The following is a 21,466-nucleotide window of genomic DNA, read 5'->3' on the forward strand; positions in this document are numbered from 1 at the left end:
AGTATTAACAAACCTGTCGGAATTTCGCCCTCGCTTCTTTCTCTTTCATTCGGCCATGCAAGACTAAATAGTCAAACACTTCCCCACCACTCGCGTACTCCATCACTAAGTACAGTGTCTTTTCAGTTTCAATCACTTGAAACAATTTCACTGTAAAAAATGAAAAGAAGCACTTGTCAAAAACCTGTCTACATTCAGAAGTATATTAATACACTTAGGACATATACTAATACACATTATACATACAGAATGAGTCTAAATTCGACCAACAAACAGGCTCATCATGACAAAATAATTTAAAACATCTATATGGTTTATGGTAAAAAGTGCTTTCCATGGCTGGTATACGAGTTTGAAGTTGGATCTTAATGACATTTCTACTGTAAATAATAAAGTATTTAAGATAACACAAGCATCTGGATTTTGTTTATTTGAATGTAGTTCTACAACCACAGTGAATTTGTTTACTATAGCAAAAATATTTCAATGAAATAATTGGGGGTAATTACACGTCGCAAAAACATGCGGTAAATAAAGGTGTTACCCCCAATAATTTCACTGAAATAATTTTGTTACAGCAACAAAATTGCTGTCTATGTAGAACTTTGTTCAATTTAACAAGTTTGCCTCAGCTTCAAAGACGTATTACAGCCTTGGGAAGAAATTTAGACCATAAGTCATATAGATATTTTTAACTTATTTTGTTCAGCTGAACCTACACTGAAGATCGTTGGTCAAATTCAAACTCATCCTATATATAGGAGACACTAGTTGTTATGTGACAACGTAAGAGCCTTTTGGATCTCCCTGTGCGCATATAATATCTTCCCCTCCCACGACAAGCCAGGAGAGGGGTGGAAACCAACCGTTGCCTTTGAGCCAGTCTTAAACAAGTAGCAATGTCATAACTCAGGAATTTATCAAGACTATCATCTTAACAATACTATGTCCCTCTGGGTTTCATTTAATTTATTTTAATGTTTTACATGATGTTTCAAGTCGTCGTTTAACCTAAAAATATGTATACAAGCATATTTCAGGTATTCATAAATTGAAAGGCCCTTCCAAAGGCATGGCTAGAGAAAATGATATAAACAAATTATGGCATAGCTAAAACATTTAAATGCACCAATACTCTCCAGATTTTTGCTGTGACTTAGAAATTGAGTGAAACATTCATAACCAAGCCTGTTTATCCTTGTGCATACACTGTAATTAATTGTGTACCTGTCCCAATACAGTCTGTGATGCTAATTCATATATCTCCATATCTATCTCCATTAGCTCCATAGCTCAAGAAATAATACTGTGTGTAGTACGTGATATTGTCAACCTTAACTACAGTTCTGCCAGTCTTACAAAATTCATGTATTTGTATTTGTTCGAGGTTATGCACACTTATTAAAACATTCAATGAAAGTTATAAACATTAGACTTACGTAGTTTCAATCAAGAAGAGCACATTTTAGAGGCTTAAAAATACATAAATATTCTTTAGTTACTTTTGTAAGAAAGTACACACAATATAGCAAGTGTAACACTATACTATATAAGGAAACATTACAGTGGTATACACTGTATTCTAATTAATGTTTTCTCAACGTGAGATTCCAGTGGTTGAATACTATTGAATGCCATGTTCAGTCCTGACAAAACGTGTTTTCCTCGTGTTCTAACACACCCAGTCCTCCGTGATAAAAGTCAGAAAGGACTAAAAATTTGTATAGTATGTGCTCAGAATTGCTGGGAACAGATAACACTATTTCCTTTCCATTTTGGGCGGTAGCAAAATGATCCCATTCCGTAGGATGTATTCACAAAGAACCATACCAGACACACACACACACACAAGCAAATTTTTTGCAACAACTTTAAGCAGTTGGCTGTACCCTCTGCCGCTGAGCATTGTTTTACGTACCTCAAAATAGGTAAATTTTATCCATGGGGGAAGAGGGGAGTTTAGTCCGATTATTGGCAATGGAGTGAATCCAAGAGGACAGTCTAGTCTGCAGCACAGCTGTTGTGTCATGTTGGTGGTGGGGGAAAAGTTTATGCCCATACAACTTTCTCTGGTTGTTATGTGAAAACCATCCTGATTGGTTGATTTCAAATTCTGCTCACATTCTCCATTAAAACTCTTCCATTTTTTTTTCCAATTTTTTATTTTTAACATACTATAATTTTTTTGTATTATGCCAAGCACCTAGTTGCCCCATTTACTGGAACATACAAATTTTTCACCTTATGCCATTCTTGGTATTGCACAAAGAATTAATCATATTATTTTTCATGCAAAAGCAGGCTATTTCCCATTTTCCTAAACAAAAAAGACTTTTTGTGCAATACCCAATATTCCTTACACTATTAACGATAAAAAAAACCAAAATGCACACGTTTTTTGTTTTAAACAATGAGAAAACTTACCTATGTTTGGATGGTCCAACATTTTCATTATCCTAACTTCTCTAAAAAGCTGAAACAAAATTAAACAACATTATTTAAGCTGATTTAAGTGATAACTAAAACAACATTATTTTATATTTCATTATAAGGGGGGAAGGATGTTTCAAATTATTGTGATCATGATGGCAAGAATAAAAACAAATACCTAATATTAGGAAACAAAATCTTACCTTCTGCAGGCTACCAGGGTTAAGCTGTGTTTTGTCTATAATTTTTATTGCAACCTGAAAACAAACCAAAAAAAATTAAAGCACCAACATATTTCAACCAATACATAAACATTCCAAGTTTTAAAACAAATTATGATGGGAAAAATTCTTTGATACATTTCTTGGTTGAATAATTATTTTCATAATATTCCATTACAACTACCCTTCGAAGTAACACCCAAATTAATGCCAGTAAAACAGGATGCTGATCAAAACAGTGCTAATCTAATACTTTTTTCCCATAAGTGTAAGTAAAACATAATAATTTGTTTTCTATTAGGTAAGTGTGCTAGCTGACTATATTTTTAATCAAGACACTACTCCTCTTTTAAATAAATTTACAGCCTCATTATGTATATGTTCAAGTATGTACATTTAAATAAACGTTTGAATCACATTCTGAGAATAAACTACCCGAAATTAAATTAAGAGTGTAAAAAATTCACGGGCCACATTGTTTACGAAACATGGCTTGGGGATAACTTTACTTAAGCAGGTGCGAACAGTATTTCTGAGAAGATATGTTTCTATTTCAAAAAATGTCTAAAAAAAATAATAAACTTAACATTTTCTACTTTGGAAAGATTATTTAACTTGTTAACGCAATTCCGGACACTCTTGTTTACTAAATGCATGTCTTGAACTAGGGCATCCTTGTAGGCGCAGGGTAAACTAGCCCTGATAGCTTCTGGATTTTCTCACCAGAGCTGTTGCTGACATGCAGGATGACATAATATAAACACTGGCTAAACACTCTGGGGCATGGGAGATATTTCTGCATAGGTAGTATAAGCCACTGAACTGTAGGGCTAAAGTAAATACACAATCAAGGAAGCGAATAGCTATTAAGGAAAGAGCAAAATATAGTTTATTGATTCGTCACATTATTCATTTGTTGCACTGTATTCAATGCACAACAAATGTTGTTGCCATTGTGCACACTCTAAAATAAAATAAATGTAAATTTAAAACCAAAAAGCACTGATGGGAATTATGCCTAAATTTATTGGCATTGTTACTTCAAAAAACGTGTAAATTGAAAAGCGTTACTTCAAGGAGCAGGTGTACTTCTATTTTCATATTCCTTAACATTTTATGTAAAAAAAAAAAATATATTAAGTTCTAAATAACAATTTTGCAATAGACATGAGTCATATAACTAACATCATAATCAGTAATGAAAACCAAAACCCATAAATTTTACACCGCTAGATTAAGTGCACAGAAATAGTTAAAAATAATTATTTCAAGGCACATTTCAGCATGCATATTCATTCTGTATTTATTTCCCAATACATAATCCTACAAACTTAGAGATAAACATTTGTGGTGCATTACTAATTAAGAATGGGAGCAAAAACACACAATATAGGACTTTATAACTTACAGAACATTTCCATACGAAGATAATAAAAAAAAATTATGTAGCATTAGGTAACTCATGCCTGTCTATCAAAATTATTTTAGAATAACTGTAATCACCTTTCCTTTTATATGTATTTCTGAAAGCAATTTTAAGAAGACGAAGAATTCTATCACATTACGATCCAAGCAGCCAAATGCTCTCCACTAGGAGAATAATGCAGTTTCGGAAGGGCTAAGTGGATGTAGTTATGCAAAAAGGAACCAACCCACATTTTATTCTATTTTATTTGAAAATAAATTAAAATAATACAAGGTTGATCGTACCGTCGTTGCTATTATCATATCAGTATTCATACTAGACCATTAAAATTATACCCACATTATATTATCAATAGGAGAATTACAATTTATAATTAACTTTAACTTCAAAATACTCAGAATAGGTTTCATGTGGGTTGGTTCCTTTTTGCATAACTACGTCCAAGTATGCATGGTGCATACACATCAACCTACCTCTTTCCCTGTTGGCACGTGTTTCGCAAGCTTCACTTTCGCAAAGTTGCCCTTGCCAATAGTCTTCAACAGTTTGTACTTGCCAATGTGTGGCTCGTCTGAAGTCCGGCTTCTGGAAGATGACACTCTCACCGTGGAGGATGCAGTTTCACCACCCTGCAACACACAACACATCCCCACCAATAAGATCCATTCTAAACACTACACAACACAATTACAAATGAAAACAATGAACACAGAACTTAACAGTTCTTGCCAACAGCAGCAGCCTGAAAAATGGGTAAAACATCTACACAGTGTATTTAAAAAAAAAAAAAAAAAAGTTGTACATGCCCTTGCAGGGTATTTTTAAACATTTGTGTAAGGTATACAATTTGATGCATAGATGGAAAAAAATTGCTGCAGATAATTATGTAATAATTAAATAATAAAAGAGTTTTACTGGATGGGCATATAGCTAATGACAGTGAAAAAGACGATGTTTTCCTTTTTTAAAAAAAAAAATAACTATTTATGGTAATACAGTAGTTTACATTGTCAATCATGACCATGTTTTGTTTAACATTGGGAAATTTTTTTTCTTTCAGATTATTGCTTTGAGGATTATATCATATTGAAGAAATAAACATACAATAGTACTCAGTACATAATATTTGAAGAGAACAGAATGGAGCAAGTTGGAGGGGTGGGGGGAGGGAAAGTTAAAAACATTAATTAGGTCAGGAAATAGTTGAGGATTAGTTGTGGAGTAGCTGTTTTTTTTTTTGGATAAAAACACCAACCAACCAAGAAAATTTATGAATTTCTTCAAAACTAAAAAAAAAAAAAAAAAAAAAAAAATCAAATATATTTTCATAAAAAATAAAATATTTTACAGATTACATATCCCTAAACCAACAGAGAGAAATTACTTTTGTGACAAAAAGTGTACAGTTTTGAAAAATATGACACTTCACAAGTATGGACAAAAATAGTAAATAGGGCTTTTTAAATTAACAATGGTAATTAACAGGAGAAAATCACCTTGCTCCCAAAATAGCAAGAGAAACCATTTGTCTAGAAAGATTTATTCATGGATTGATTGCTTCTGACCTTGGGCCGTCCTTGAAAAGCACTACACAGCCATCTTTTCCATTCTCCTCTCCCAGTCCACTCGCGTAAGTTGCCCTGTACAGATTGAGTAAACATTTCGGCGAGTGATTTAAATGTATTATCGCCAGACAACATCTGCAGACTGCATACGATCAAGATTGGACGGTCACCTTTGATTTTCATAAACGTACCGTATGAAAAGTCACTGCATTAAACATTACTGTTTTACAGTATCTCATTAGTGAGTAGACGAATGAAATATGCCTAGGCAAGAACCTACGAACCAATTTTGCAAGTGAACCTTGTCGTCCAATGTCTCATGCCAATTTGAAAAGTGGTCTCTACCATCAACAATATTAAACATTACTGGTGGAATTAATGACTGTAGCCACGAGCTGCTTTACTTCCACTTTTTGCTGTAGTATCTATTTCCACAATTTCTCAGATTTTTTTGGCATGGCATCATATCATATATCTTTCCACAATTTCACACTGTGTTATAATCTGATATTTACCAATAGACTCCAATATATAATTTCCGGGAGGAAATAACTGACTATTTCAAAATTGTAGATGGATTAAAGATTACATTCTAACCTGTTGAAAAACTTTACTACTGGGCATTAACAAACAAACCACTACCAAATCCACAGAAGTAATGTGGAAAATAAACTTTTCTAATTGCAATAGACAATAGCCTCACCAACTGAATAGTCACTGCCTCAAAATTAAAAAATTAAAAAATTAAAGGGGGGGGGGGGGGCTGTGTCATGGACATGGTCGTGTGTTGTACGTGTATACGTCTACATAACAGGTAATATTTTCTATACAAAATATAAAATACGCTAATATATGAATGTTATAATCATGTTTGAACACTAAGAAGTCGTCATCATCCAAGTGCATAATTTCAACCGCCCCAGCTGCAGATGCACTGGCACCGTCGTTGATCCGCTCGGCCGCATTCATTCTTTACGTTCCCGGCACTGCTTCACTCGGTCGTATGTGGTTTTATTGGTATCATTCGATTGCTTTTGGGAAGCCCTTTCCAACTGTATACAATCTCTGTATTCAGATTTGGCTTTTTGACGCGTATAGGCAGACACATTTTTTATTATATATTTTTTTTATTTTAACATCATATATATTCACTGCAACTATTTTACTATAATGTTTTATATATGCAATCGATAGATTTTGACAAGAGCTGACGATTGAAACTTAAACGAATGTCGTAATTTCTCAGAGTCAAAAGTTATACTAAATGGAAATCTCGAAACGCAGCAAAATGACCTCGAAATGGTGGCGCTTCCCCCTCCACCGCGCACGATGCGTCACAGTCCTCACTTAGCGTAACAAATTCATTGATCCTTTAGGTATCCAGTGATGTAATTAAATTTTGGAAAGAGATGATAGATATGTAGCTGCAACACCGAACTGTATCCCCGATTTTGTTATCATTAGTTTTTTTAATTGTCTCCCACTATGGAAGCAATTTTAAAGATATATTCACGTCAAAAAACTAAATCTCGCATTCCAAAGCAAATACAATGGCGGAGATGAACTGTCCAGGAGGGAGGAGGTTCGATGCATTCACACGAAAACCAATTTGAGGAGGGGAAAGAAAGGAAAGAGGAAAGGAGCAATTCAAACTATTCCCACTTCAATTTCGTTTCCAGGGAAATGGCCCCTCTTGCGAGAGTTAATTAAAACACCCCACTGCAGCACCAAAAGCACACACACCCACCAGTGAACAGAGAGAAGGAAGGTAAACTTCACGGAACCATCCCATCAGAGACCCCTCCCACCTTCCCCACAACCAATGCAATATTTCACACCTGACATCACTGGTGAAAATCCTCCATATGGAGAGTAAAATTGCCTTTGCTTTGCTTTTTTTTTTACATATACCTGCTACTATGAATGAGCACTCTCATCTGGAAAAATATATATATAAATTGGCATCAGCAATGCTCATAGAGGAGGTAATCCAGAAAAGCCAATTGTGCAGTTTCATATCTCACACTTTTCTATTTATTTGCAGTATTTACATAAAAAAAAGTATACAGGCAGCCTTACGTAAAGCCATATTTTTCCTGTCAATTGAGATATGTACAAATGAAAGTGTGTGTACATCTATAACATCTAATATAGACTGTTTTAATTAAATGATTGTGTTTTCTATTGTTATCTTATATTGAATTATATGTTGATTTTTTTTATGTGTAATATCTTAGCTTTGGAAGTAATTTAGAAATGGAACAGAAGTCAAGGAATGGAAATGTGTAACCACCACAAAGTTGCCATTTGTAGCGTATGGCGTGAACCAAAGTTCACAAAGCCAAAGGAAAACTTTGTAGTATTAACTGTTTAATGAATTTTAACAAAACAAGTAGTATTTTAATTCCATTCCTTGTAAAAAAAATCCGGTCCAAAAACAGTTTCCCCCCCCCCCCCCCCCCCCCCAGTATTTGTAGTTTTTATCGGAGCAGATTTATTCTATAGTTTAAAATTTCAGTCTGCTAATCAAATGATCCTATAGTCGGCGTAGCTGCTATGGTAGCGAATTATAGCGGCGGATGCGGAAACTATGTGTAATTCACGTTCAGAAATGTATATGAAAACTCTGTTTTCGTATATTTATCATGCTCGGCATTATTTTAAAGCATTCTATGTTAAATATTGTGTCCGAGTTTCATATTATATTTTTATTTGCAACATCAGAACACACAAATTAGATCATTACCGAGGTTAGATGTTACACATCACTGGTCGTAGTCAATGTGTATTTGTATTAATGAGGCATGATAAGGTCGATGCTCACTGGTGCTTATAGCACGGTATCACCTTTACTCAAGGCTGTGGACTGGAGAGCATAGGCTTAGGGCAACAATGATATTTGAGCGGTAACAATAACTTTATATGGCAGAGAAATAAAGATAGAAGTTGTAATCAAAATACACCCCCCCCCCCCCCAAGTGCTTTCTCACGAATCTGTATCAGATGTTTCATCCCTAAAGCTGGTTCTAAAAACACTGGTTTTAGCCATTTTCACTCCTCTAAAAATACATTTAAAAACTGCAGACGGAAAACAGATATATACACACACCCGCCCTCGGCGTATTCATAAAAGGCATTCTTAACGGACACCTCTGATATCTTGAACATATTTCGTATCGCGTAGTTTCTTCTGAAGCTCTGTTCACCGTAGGCCTATGTCCAGGTAGAACCATGGGGGGGGGGGGGGGGGGAGTGTTTGCGGTCTTTAGCTCTTGACTGTACACAATAACGCGATATTTCACCGTCGCATAACGTCCGTCGCCGGCATCGCACGACACCGCAAACCTGTGTATTGTCACCACATCGCTAGCGGGACCCGCCTTGCGGACGCCTTGACGGGCAACGGACCACGGAACAGCCAGTCGCCAACTGCCTCTACCGAAGAGGTTTTTCACCGTGGTAGAAATAAAGTAGGTTGAGACATTTTCGTGTTGGTCAGAGGTGTAATTTCAGCTTTTTAACCGGAGTGGCAAGGAGTATATGGAATGCCCCCGGGAGGGGAGATAAGGGGGGGGGGGGGTCCAAAAAAATACTCTTAGTTATGCCTAATGTGATAATTTAAAGTTAGGTGCCCGTAATCGGACCACTTTCCCGTATATCTTCAACAGTTTTTTTCCACGCCGGCGAGGCAACTTTGGCAACTGTTCAGGAGTCAGCCTAAAGCCGGGTCCACACCACACGCGCTGTGCTGTCACGGGCAGCCACAAACAGAGCAGAACCGCGCAGAACACAGCTAGGAGTTCCGTGTGGGATTTCAGACAGAGCGCGTGCCGGAAGATGGGACGACTACAAACCGCAAGTACCGCCATTTATAGGAATTTCTTCATCATTTGGGGAAGAACAGAAAATAAATGCGCAAGAAAAAGTCGGCACTGGCAGACCCCGATCCTGAAAAATAGGGGGAGTGTACAGAGGAAAAGAACCTTGTTCAGTGATTTGCTGAAAGGGCAGTATGTGGACGCGCCTTCACAGAGCAAGTAAGGAGTTGTGCAAAGCCGTGCTGCTGTGCTCAGCTCTCGCGAACCCCGCCGACGGCGTGGGCGGGCAGAGACAGGAAGTGCCGAGTCCGCAGCTTTCTTCAGCACGGGACGCAGTCGCAACCACGGAGGCATTAATCCGAAGAGTGGCCATCTTCTCTAGAGTTGAAGTCACTCTGGTTCGAGCAGTCGCAACGAAGGAGGCATTAGTCCGAAGAGTGGCCATCTTCTCTAGAGTTGAGGTCACTCTGGTTCGAGCAGTCGCAACCACGGAGGCATTAATCCGAAGAGTGGCCATCTTCTCTAGAGTTGAAGTCACTCTGGTTCAAGCAGTCGCAACGAAGGAGGCATTAGTCCGAAGAGTGGCCGTCTTCTCTAGAGTTGAAGTCACTATGTATCGAGCAGTCGCAACCAAGGAGGCATTAGTCCGAAGAGTGACCGTCTCCTCTAGAGTTTAGGTCATTATGGTTGGAACAGTCGCAACCACGGAGGCATTAGTCCAAAGAGTGGCCATCTTCTCTAGAGTTGAGGTCACTCTGGTTCGAGCAGTCGCAACCACGGAGGCATTAGTCCGGAGAGTGGCCGTCTTCTCTCGAGTTGAGGTCACTATAGTTTGGGCAGTCACAACCACTGAGGCATTAGTCCGAAGAGTGGCCATCTTCTCTAGAGTTGAGGTCACTCTGGTTCGAGCAGTCGCAACCACGGAGGCATTAGTCCGGAGAGTGGCCGTCTTCTCTCGAGTTGAGGTCACTATAGTTTGGGCAGTCACAACCACTGAGGAATTAGTCCGAAGAGTGGCCATCTTCTCTAGAGTTGAGGTCACTCTGGTTCGAGCAGTCGCAACCACGGAGGCATTAGTCCGGAGAGTGGCCGTCTTCTCTCGAGTTGAGGTCACTATAGTTTGGGCAGTCACAACCACTGAGGCATTAGTCCGAAGAGTGGCCATCTTCTCTAGAGTTGAGGTCACTCTGGTTCGAGCAGTCGCAACCACGGAGGCATTAGTCCGGAGAGTGGCCGTCTTCTCTCGAGTTGAGGTCACTATAGTTTGGGCAGTCACAACCACTGAGGAATTAGTCCGAAGAGTGGCCATCTTCTCTAGAGTTGAGGTCACTCTGGTTCGAGCAGTCGCAACCACGGAGGCATTAGTCCGGAGAGTGGCCGTCTTCTCTCGAGTTGAGGTCACTATAGTTTGGGCAGTCGCAACCACGGAGACATTAGTCCGAGTTGTTTTGCTTTGTAAACAGGGTAAGACAGGCACTTTTGAGGAAAGAGTAGTAAGTTTCTTTGCTGAACGATTTGTCAACAATCCAAGACAGCTCATACGCTGTACCTTTTTTACCCCGATGTTAGGCTGGGTTTATAAACTACACAAGGGACGCAACGGAAGAAAATCACGGTCGTGTATAAGCACGAAAAGTCGCAAGACAATTACAATCAGGAATTGTAAAGAACACTAGAAAATAAATCTCTTCCCCGGGCTCCTTTTGATAATTCATATTCATTGTTAAAAAAAAATTCATGAAATTTTAAATCTTGTATAGAAGTATTTTATTCTTTCACTGAGTGAAAAGTTTGATAGGTAAAAATTTTGATGTATATATTAAAAGCATCTGCATCTTAAAAGGTTTTCAGAACATTTTATTTCAAATGCAGAAGGCGGAAACGAAAGTTGAAACCTCGTACAATACAGACGTTCGTAGGATAGAGAAGTTCGTATACAATAGAGACGTCCGTACACAATAAGAGACGTCCGTACACAATAAGACACGTCCGTACACAATAAGACACGTCCGTACACAATAAGACACGTCCGTACACAATAAGACACGTCCGTACACAATAAGACACGTCCGTACACAATAAGACACGTCCGTACACAATAAGACACGTCCGTACACAATAAGACACGTCCGTACACAATAAGAGACGTCCGTACACAATAAGAGACGTGCGTACACAATAAGAGACGTACGTACACAATAAGAGACGTTCGTACACAACAGACGTTGGTATACAACAAGAGACGTTCGTACACAACCAGAGACGTTCGTACACAACAGAGACGTTCGTACACAATAGAGACGTTCGTACAATAGACATCCGTATAATAGAGACGCTCGTGCAATAGACATCCGTGTATTGCCGACGTTCAAGAATTGTGTGGTTCACGAAGGGATCTTCTTCTTGGATGCGCCAGGAGGAACTGGGAAAACACTCCTAATTAGATTGGTTCTAGTGTTTGAGAACGTCGCAGTGGAACCTGTTGCGTCAGGCGCGCTACGGGGCCAGGCGGGAAGACGCGGAAGAGCGGCGCGGCGTGACGATAACGGGAGCGGTCCCGAAATAGCGGGGCCGCCGAAGACAACAGCGGCCACGTGTCCGCGGCAGCCTGGCGCGGGGCCAGCGAGGGGCGGCCCGCGGCGCGTGACGACGGCGCGGCTACCCGGGTCACCGCCGACCGGTGAAGGGGCGCAACAACTAAATTTCCAAAAAGGGGGGGGGGGGGGCAATATACCTTTTTATAAAGAATCATCGATCCCCCCCCCCCCTATTGAAGCGGGGGTCCTCCCCCGGGAAAATCTGTATTTCAAGGTGGAAAATTGTGCTATTTAAGCAGTTTTACTATCTAAAAATTGATTACACAGAACTTTTTTTGCCCCCTTTGCCCCCACTTCAAGGTTTCAGAGAGGGGGTAAAATACCCTTGCCCCCCCCCCCTTGTTGTTGCGCCCCTGGTAGTATCCTCTCTATTATTTTGCTTATAATTCGTCGTTTTTGGAAACGATTTCAAATAATTTCATAATATGACCATAATCATTCACAAAATGACCCCCCCCCCCCCCAAATTAAACAAATCCTTAATAGTTTTTATGAACTCTATATCAGTATACAGTTTTAGACTAACCGTTTCTTTGTCTTACAAAATCAGTTTTTAATATACATTTTAATGTCAATAAAAATTAAGCGTTTCCAAAACCACAGAAACTCAATTTTTATTGAATGAATTATATGCTAAAATTAAAAAAAAATTCATTTAAAACAAAAGGTACAAATGGTTGGTTAATCCAAAACTATACACATTATTTCATGCTTTCAGTGCATGCTAGGAATGAAATAAAATTATGTCTTTAATCTCATAAAAATTTCAATACGGATTGGTTTTTGTAAAGAAAAAAACTTTTATAAATAAAATGAAAATAGTTATGTTAAAAATTCGTTATTTAAAATTAATTTTAAAAACATGAAATAATTTAAGCTAAGTAATTTAGTATATTACCTTCTTCAGATAATTTCGTAATTTTTTTCAAGTCTACACTTAAACTACCCGGAAAAAAATTACAAAACTATAATCAAGAATATAATTATGATGTAGGTATTTGTAATTGTTATATGGCTGCAAAAACTTATTTAACGTGTTTGAGAACCATAAAAGCTATTTTACATTTCAATACTAACATGAATTGAAAGCATATAATAGAGTCTTAAATAACTTTGTATGTAGTCTGTCGTAAAACTCATTTTATCATAATATAATTATACAAAAAAATTATAAAACCCTAAAAATTTCGAGTTTCTATGATTTTTGTTAAACAATTTTTTATGGATTTACGAATTATCAATTGAATATGAAATGTTTTACGATAAAGGCCACATACAAAAGTTTATTTTAAAATAGTGTAAGCACATCACATTATTTTCAGAATAGGAATGAAATATAAATTAGCATCTACGTTTCCCAAACCAATAAAATAAACTATTTGATTGAAAACACTTGAGCAAACTAACGTATTTATAGAAGCATAGTAATCTAGTCTACTCGGAATCGCAATTATGTTTCTTTATTTTTATTTTTTGTAATTACTCTTAAGGAATTTTCTTGTAATCACTAAACCTCTCGCATTTTGAGTTTCATCAATAATTTCGACATCAGACATTTACCAAGCGTTGTCTAATAGCATTAAAAAAGTGTTCAGAATTACGATAACCTGCATGATATCTGGTACGAAAATTGTGCCTAGCGATAATATCAAGTAAACGTCCTTAGAAATCGAGATTTCAATCATTTATTCCAAAATATATGGAGAACAAATTTAAATTACACATCAGAGTGGTGTGGTGTAATATCAAAACCCTTAGTTACGTACAACTTGGATAGAGGAAGTTCGTCGTGGTTTTGTACAGAATACGGTAACTACGTTAAAAAAAATAAAGTGCATATTCTTCCAAAATAAGAAGTTGAATGCATTAACCAGTAGTGGTAAAACCGAAAGTAACCATGGTGTAATAAGTGTAACGTCTACAGACATAATAATATTTGACAATAAGATATCGATAATAGAAAAATCCGGGGGGGGGGGGGGGATAGTCTTGGGGACATCAGTTTTTTGTTATGGTATGGCGAATAGTCCATGCCAGGCTTTTAAAACATAGCAGCGTGCATGTGAAGACAAGAGACAGTTTGTACGGCCCATAGTGACGGCAGGGACAGCCCTGAAACAAACCCGACAAGGCTAGAGTATTCCGTCACTTTCCCCAAGGTGCGCCGCTGTTCCAGTCATCGATTTCCACGCCGACGTGAGGTCAGCACGGGCGGTCATCTCCGGCTATAAGCCAGTCGGGCTCGCAACTGCTTTGTTGACCTCGGCGGCGTGTAGAAGCGAGGGGATCCGCACACGAGGCGAGAAGGGATTTGCACGTTTAAATAAATTAAAGAGGGGTCTCTCTCTGTCTGTCTGTCCCTGTCTCTGTCTCTGTCCCTGTATCTCTCTGTCTCTGTCCCTGTATCTGTCTCTGTCCCTGTATCTGTCTCTGTCCCTGTATCTCTCTGTCCCTGTATCTCTCTGTCTCTGTCCCTGTATCTCTCTGTCTCTGTCCCTGTATCTCTCTGTCTCTGTATCTCTCTGTCTCTGTCCCTGTATCTCTCTGTCTCTGTATCTCTCTGTCTCTGTCCCTGTATCTCTCTGTCTCTGTCCCTGTATCTCTCTGTCTCTGTCCCTGTATCTCTCTGTCCCTGTATCTCTCTGTTTCTGTCCCTGTATCTCTCTGTCTCTGTCCCTGTATCTCTCTGTCCCTGTATCTCTCTGTCTCTGTATCTCTCTGTCTCTGTATCTCTCTGTCTCTCTCTGTCTGTCTCTCTCTGTCTGTCTGACTCTCTGTCTGTCTCTCTCTCCCTCTCCATTTTCGGTTCCTACGCAAATGACGGAACTGAACGCTCACCTGTGCGAACCGTCAGTTGACCAGATCTCAGGCCTAAAAAGCGGAGGTTTTTCAATGTAGAACTGAAAAGTTACTTCAGTTCAGACGCAACTCCACATGTGGGGAAAACTGACAGGATGAACTAAGCGTGTAAGGGGCCCTTAATAAACCATGTCGAGCCGCGTCTAAGGCCCGTTCCACAGATGACGTGGAAACGTAAGCGTAAAAACGAAAACGGATCACGGACCCCGCAAGATATTTGAGTTTCTCTTCCCGTCCCGCCGCTTCCACAAATGCACGCAAACGTAACAGATGGCAACCCATGAAAATTTAACGGTCACGAAAAACCAAACTTAATTGAAAAAATAATTATTATTGAGATACAAGAACCAAACACGGGCTCGAGTTACATAAAAATAAACTACGAAGTATTGATAGACCACTAAACAGCTACCACCCGGGCCAAAATTATCTGCTGCTATCGGTCGTATGGAATAACGTAAACGGAAAAGCTGGGCCGAGCTAATCCTTAAGGATCCGTGTCCGCATTAGTGCCATTGCAGATACTTGTTACGTGAGATCAGTCTTCGCTTCCCGTGTCACCGCAGATTATACAGACGTTCCACTATCAGCATCCCTCCACCAGACGGCGAGCTCAACACAGTCTTGCACCACAAGTCTGTTCCGTTTGGTTCGACAAATCTAACTACTACTATCCTACGTCATTCATCCGACAATCACCCTCGAGAATTCAACCACATCGACATTCGCTGAAGGAAAAAAAAAAATTATGTTAACTTTAACGTATTTTCACGATCTGCCTATGTTCCTAAGCCCGAGTGCAATGACAACACGAGAGATCTGCAAGAACCGACGATCACAAAAATTACTCCCGCGTTCACCACTGCGCCTACATTCAGCAGTTGGCAGCAATTTGAAAACAGCTTGGGCGCAAGACGACATGTATCGTAACGGTGGATAACAAAACGATGGCAACAGACCAACCCATTGCTCGCGTGGAAATAATGCAGACAAGCAGGGAACAACACGTACGTGTGGGGAGGAACCAGGGAGTGGGGGGGTTTTGGGACACTAGTGGCACTCAACAGCGCGGGAACAGAGAGAATGCTTGGTCAAACATTCGACGCGGGGGTTAAAAATAACAAAAATAAAACTGGTGTACACGTGTCCAGAAATCTCTCGTGAGTGTGTTGAGAGGAACCGAGTGCTCAAGAGATCGCCCGAGTGTTCGTAAAGCCAAACCGTACAACAGTCCACATGCTCACCCGGTATTTCTAGTACATACTAATGAAACCAACACCGAACAGTCAAATAAACATTTGGGCCTGAGTTAATCAAGCCACCGTTTGTAAAACATCCCTAACGGAAACTATATATAGGTAGGTTACCCAATCGCTCCAGGATATTAAAACGGTTTAGATTGCAACAGTTAGTAATAGACCCATTTAATGTAGAAACACGTAAAATTCCTCATAACTTTATAACCAGGAATACAAAAAAAATTTCAGAACTAAATGCGTAGACAAATCTCAATAGTAAAACAATAACGTTTTTGTTGTATTTAAGAATGCAATTATTTTACAAAACTACTACCTATTTAATATTTATATTTCATTATAATATTAACATGAAAATTAGATGTTTAACGTTTTAAAAAGATTTTAATGAATAAAAAGGAAGTGAATTTACAAAATATTTCCGTTCAGCGTGACATTTTTTCAGAGTAAAAAAAAAATAATATACTGTAAGGGAATTTTAAAATGTGTTATAAACAATGTACATTTTATATTATACAGAACTTGGTAATTTAGCGACTACACTGTCAACTGCTGTGATGATTAATCTTTTATATCTTTGGTTAGTTTCTTTTACAGCTGATTAAAAACAAACTCGCTTAAAATTTGCGTCGATATATTGTTCTTAACTTCAAAACGACAATAGATTAGTATGAGCGGACGCATCTAAAACTGATGTACCCGCTTCTGCCTTCACTAACACAAAATACTGTATAGCCGTAGAAAAAAACTTATTTCCTGGACGTAAGTGTAGGAGGGTAATAACTCATAAGTAAGACAAGTGTGTTCGGGAGACAGCATTGCCCACCATTTCCCCTCACTTTCAGGGTTCGGTCTCACTTGTTTGGTTACTCAATTTTCCTGTTATTACCATTATTTTAAAATAACTGGAAGAAGCCACGAAACGTGTATACAATCATTAGGGATGGTGATTTTTAGTTTTTGCTAAATAGATGCTAAAATATATGCTAAATTATATTTTTTCCGCTATAAAATGCTAAATCTAGACTATTCCGAGATAAATGCGAAATCAAGGTAAAAAACGTAGATTCGTCTTCACTCTACACAATTTATTTACCGATTGTATTTTGTTTTAGTTCAGTATCAAAAGAAACCATCATTTTATGGCGTATTCAGCACAAGTATCTTATTGTCACGTCATTCACAACTACTATTGTTCGTAAATATTGAATGTAGAATGGCCATCCGTGCCTCGCGATTGTAAACAAAACAAAGAACAACTAGCTGGAAGATTGTCCGTCATCTTGCAGAGTACAAGTGTTTAGGCCACCATATTGCGACATCTCTGCTTCGTTGCGCTAACAATTGTAAGTCCCATTTTCTGACTGTTTCACGTGAAAGCCGCGTTCTTGTGTAGTCTGTGGAATGTTGCGTGTTTACAAATACGTGCATACTCGTGAATGTGTTGTATACTGTTATTTCTCGTGGTAAAAATGGGACGAAACGTCATTTCCATTCGCAATCGCATAAATGTTATACGAAAGTGATACGAATATTTTAATGCGCAATTTTAATTTATGTAATCGCCATCTGGAATGGAAAAAAAAAAAATTTACTTGAAAAGCACATTAAATCTGAGGGACATCCGACTGCAAAAAAAAAAAAAAGATTCACCGAGAAGTCGGTTGAAGAAAAAAAGTCGGTAAAACAGCAAGCAACGGTTTCTTTTTTAAAAATATACTTTTCTTCAGTAATGTAAAATGAGAGAATTGGCTAAATTGTGTTTTTTAAATGCTACAAAATGCTAAATTTCAAATTCAAAATGCTAAATGTCATTATTTTAAATGCTATAAATCACCATCTCTAACAATCATAATCACTTGCGTGACGTTCTAAAACTCGTAAATAACGTGGCAAAATATTCCGACCAAACAAGGAATGCAAAAGAGCTACATCTTAAAGATATTTACAGGAATGGTCTCTGAACAAAACCAATTACAATAAAATGCAAGACCTTAACCCCGACAGCTCTAACAACACAGGGGCTCTAAGGGCGACATTGAATCACGCTTCACACGCTTCTTCGCCCCTACGAACCAGGCACCGTTCTGGCCTGCGGTCTTCTCGTCGGTAACGCGCCTCCGTTTTACTAGACGGTGACACATCACAAAGTGGAATATTAAAGATAAATCCTCCTTGCAGTTTCCACTACCACGAACATTTTCAAACCTAAAAACGAGCGTGAAATCACCTTTGTCACTGCCCAAGGTCATTTGTCCCTAATTACGTATCCAGTTGTATTCTGAAATAAAATATTAAAATAGAGAAAGGAATTACTGCGTTGTGATGTAAAGTTGTATAATTACCCAAACATATTCGATTTTGAGAATATACATTGTTCCCAAGAGCCACTGTACTGTGCAAAGTATCAGATTGTATTTTAACGTAAAATGTTAAAATAAAGTCATCTATAAATGTGTCCGTGATGCGAGACCATAACCTAATTATATATTTTTGAGAATATGAATTATAAAAGTTAAATATAAAACTGGATACGCGATAAGGTAGGAACAATTAGCGCTACTTGATGAATCTCGAGCGCAGTTCGGCAGGAGGGCAGGTTTAGTCCTGGAGACAGGTCGAGACACTCACCCTGAGCCACGGCGGCGGGGGCGTGGGGCGACCCAGCACGTTGTCCACCCACATCGGGGCCGCGGCCGACCTCAGCCGGGGGTCGGAGTCCGGCCCCATGCGCGCCGCTCAGTGCATCAGACAGCGATCCACTGGAAGTGTTCAGTCCGAGCCCCGGGGCCTAACCCCGACAAGGCTGCGCGGGTGATGGTTCAGTCCTCAGTTGCACGGTTCCCGAGCAAGTTCGGAAAGTCAGACTGCCGCTGACGATGTATTGCTGAAGAACCACGTGCGGGTGGCACACGATGTATTACTGAAGAACCACGTAAATAAGGCTTACGATGTATTACTGAAGAACCACGTAAATAAGGCTTACGATGTATTACTGAAGAACCACGTAAATAAGGCTTACGATGTATTACTGAAGAACCACGTGAGGGAGGCACACGGCGTATAAATGAAGAACCACGTAAGGGAGGCTTACGATGTATTACTGAAGAACCACGTAAGGGAGGCTTACGATGTATCACTGAAGAACCACGTGCGGGAGACTTGCGATGTATTACTGAAGAACCACGTGCGGGAGGCACACGATGTATTACTGAAGAACCACGTAAGGGAGACTTGCGATGTATCACTGAAGAACCACGTGCGGGAGGCACACGGCGTATAACTGAAGAACCACGTAAGGGAGGCTTACGATGTATTACTGAAGAACCACGTAAGGGAGGCTTACGATGTATCACTGAAGAACCACGTGCGGGAGACTTGCGATGTATTACTGAAGAACCACGTGCGGGAGGCACACGATGTATTACTGAAGAACCACGTAAGGGAGACTTGCGATGTATCACTGAAGAACCACGTGCGGGAGGCACACGGCGTTTAACTGAAGAACCACGTAAGGGTGGCACACGATGTATAACTGAAGAACCACGTAAGGGAGACTTGCGATGTATTACTGAAGAACCACGTGCGGGAGGCACAGGATGTATTACTGAAGAACCACGTAAGAGAGGAACACGATGTATTACTGAAGAACTACGCGCGGAAGAACGCGACGACTCCAACCGGCCGCCGACAGAGCCGCGGCGGACTGAGAACGGAAGACGCGGGGGAACTTCAACCAGCCGGGGCGCCCCCCTCTCCTCGACATCCCCTCAACTGCCCGCCCAACCGCTTCCTTCGACACTTTTCCAGCCGCCGACAGCCGGTCGGCGAGCGCTGCCCTGCCCCACGTACACGGCGCTAAGGTCGACATTTGGCTTGCGCGCCGCGCGCCTCTTCGCCCCTACGCGCAACAAGACTGGTTAAGGCCCGTTCTACAATGGCACGGAAACTAGAGAGGCATTACGTAAACGGAAACGGACGAGTTTCTACAATGGCACGCAGACGGAGACGCATGCGTTACGGATTAGCTTTGATGATGCTGCTCTCTTCCGTTAATGTGGCGGTGGCCACGTTTGTTTATGTTCTAAATACGTTAATAATTGTTTCAAGTATAAGAAAATCATTAGTTAAGTGGTTTATTTTTATTATGTGTGCAATTTCTGTCCATACTATGATCTCGAATTTTTTTTTAAATAATTTAATATTTCGTAACACTTAAATACGATCCGTGCACTGTGGAAGCAGCAGACGCGATGAACTGTTCCGGGAGATCCGTTTCCGTTTACGTGACCCGTCTCCCGTTTCCGCGACACTGAAGAACGGACCAAACCGTCAGAACATCTCAGCTTACTGGAACACAGGCTTCATACACGGCTGCCGGGGATTAAGTCGAATGATTGATAAACAACCAAGTGGACGTTTGGTTAGGTAAGCTATACAAACAACACTAATTTACAATTCTAACAAATATTTTTACAAGTTGTTCATATAATATAGTTAACCTTAACCTTCCCACATGCCTGAAAAAGTCCGTGATACAGCTTATATATATATATATATATATATATATATATATATATATATATATATATATATGCTAGGTATGTCTGCTTGCTATAGCTATTAATACCAACATTCTAACACTTAATTTTCTGTGGTTCAAAAACTTCAGCGAGTACTTCAAAATGTCTAAATAATACCCTCATGTAATTTTAAAAATAAATGTATGTACCCGAGACAAACGTATTTCTAAAAAACTCCAGAGCAACGGTGTGCTAGTTCCATCCTGAAATATCCGCAGCTGATCCCACGACACGTCTGCCCGGATTATCTTATCGCCGAGTTGTTTTATCAGCAACAAGCACTGCTAGGCCGTCACTAAGCCTTTTGAGTAATGCAGTGCAGTCAGTGAACATTGTGGCAGGCATCTCGTTCGATAAATATGCAATCTGGTTATTTTTTATCCCCACCCATCCTTTTTAAACACCTTATCACAGCAAATGCATTTAATAAACCGCTACGATCACGGGTTTCCCATTTTAATAACGGCTTCGCACACAAGCGCACATATTGCAATTACTTTTTTTCTCTCTTCTTCTTAAAAGGTTATTCACACGGTGCTGGTTTTGACGCTGGTCTTACAGTCGCTCTATTAGCGCGAAGCCAAGGGCGTTGAACCGTTTGGATGGTGCTACTTAACATGTACGAAGACGCCAGCGTTTGTAAAGAAGATCTGTGGCGTTCGTGTTGGCAGTTTCGGGTGCGGTGGTGTCTTCACGAAGTTGCACAGCACT

At 39.5% G+C, this 21,466-nt stretch overlaps 1 protein-coding gene across 11 annotated transcripts in view; it reads right to left on the reverse strand.

Annotated features, from left to right (window-relative positions):
- LOC134539163 (serine/threonine-protein kinase MARK2) overlaps nucleotides 1–21,466 on the reverse strand; it is a 282,821-nt gene that overhangs the window by 55,515 nt on the left and 205,840 nt on the right. For 9 of the 11 annotated variants that reach the window (XM_063380927.1, XM_063380930.1, XM_063380934.1 and 6 more), the window contains 4 exons: nucleotides 4,551–4,706; nucleotides 2,634–2,687; nucleotides 2,425–2,473; nucleotides 14–150 (listed from right to left, as the gene is read on the reverse strand). In XM_063380927.1, the coding sequence (XP_063236997.1) occupies nucleotides 14–150; nucleotides 2,425–2,473; nucleotides 2,634–2,687; nucleotides 4,551–4,706 (396 nt within the window). Of the gene's footprint in view, nucleotides 1–13; nucleotides 151–2,424; nucleotides 2,474–2,633; nucleotides 2,688–4,550; nucleotides 4,707–18,803; nucleotides 19,882–21,466 lie in introns of those variants that run through there. The other 2 variants (XM_063380936.1, XM_063380933.1) reach the window with 2 other exon arrangements.

This window comes from Bacillus rossius, chromosome 14 (genome assembly GCF_032445375.1).
Source record: "Bacillus rossius redtenbacheri isolate Brsri chromosome 14, Brsri_v3, whole genome shotgun sequence".
NCBI classification, from domain to species: Eukaryota; Metazoa; Arthropoda; class Insecta; order Phasmatodea; family Bacillidae; genus Bacillus; species Bacillus rossius.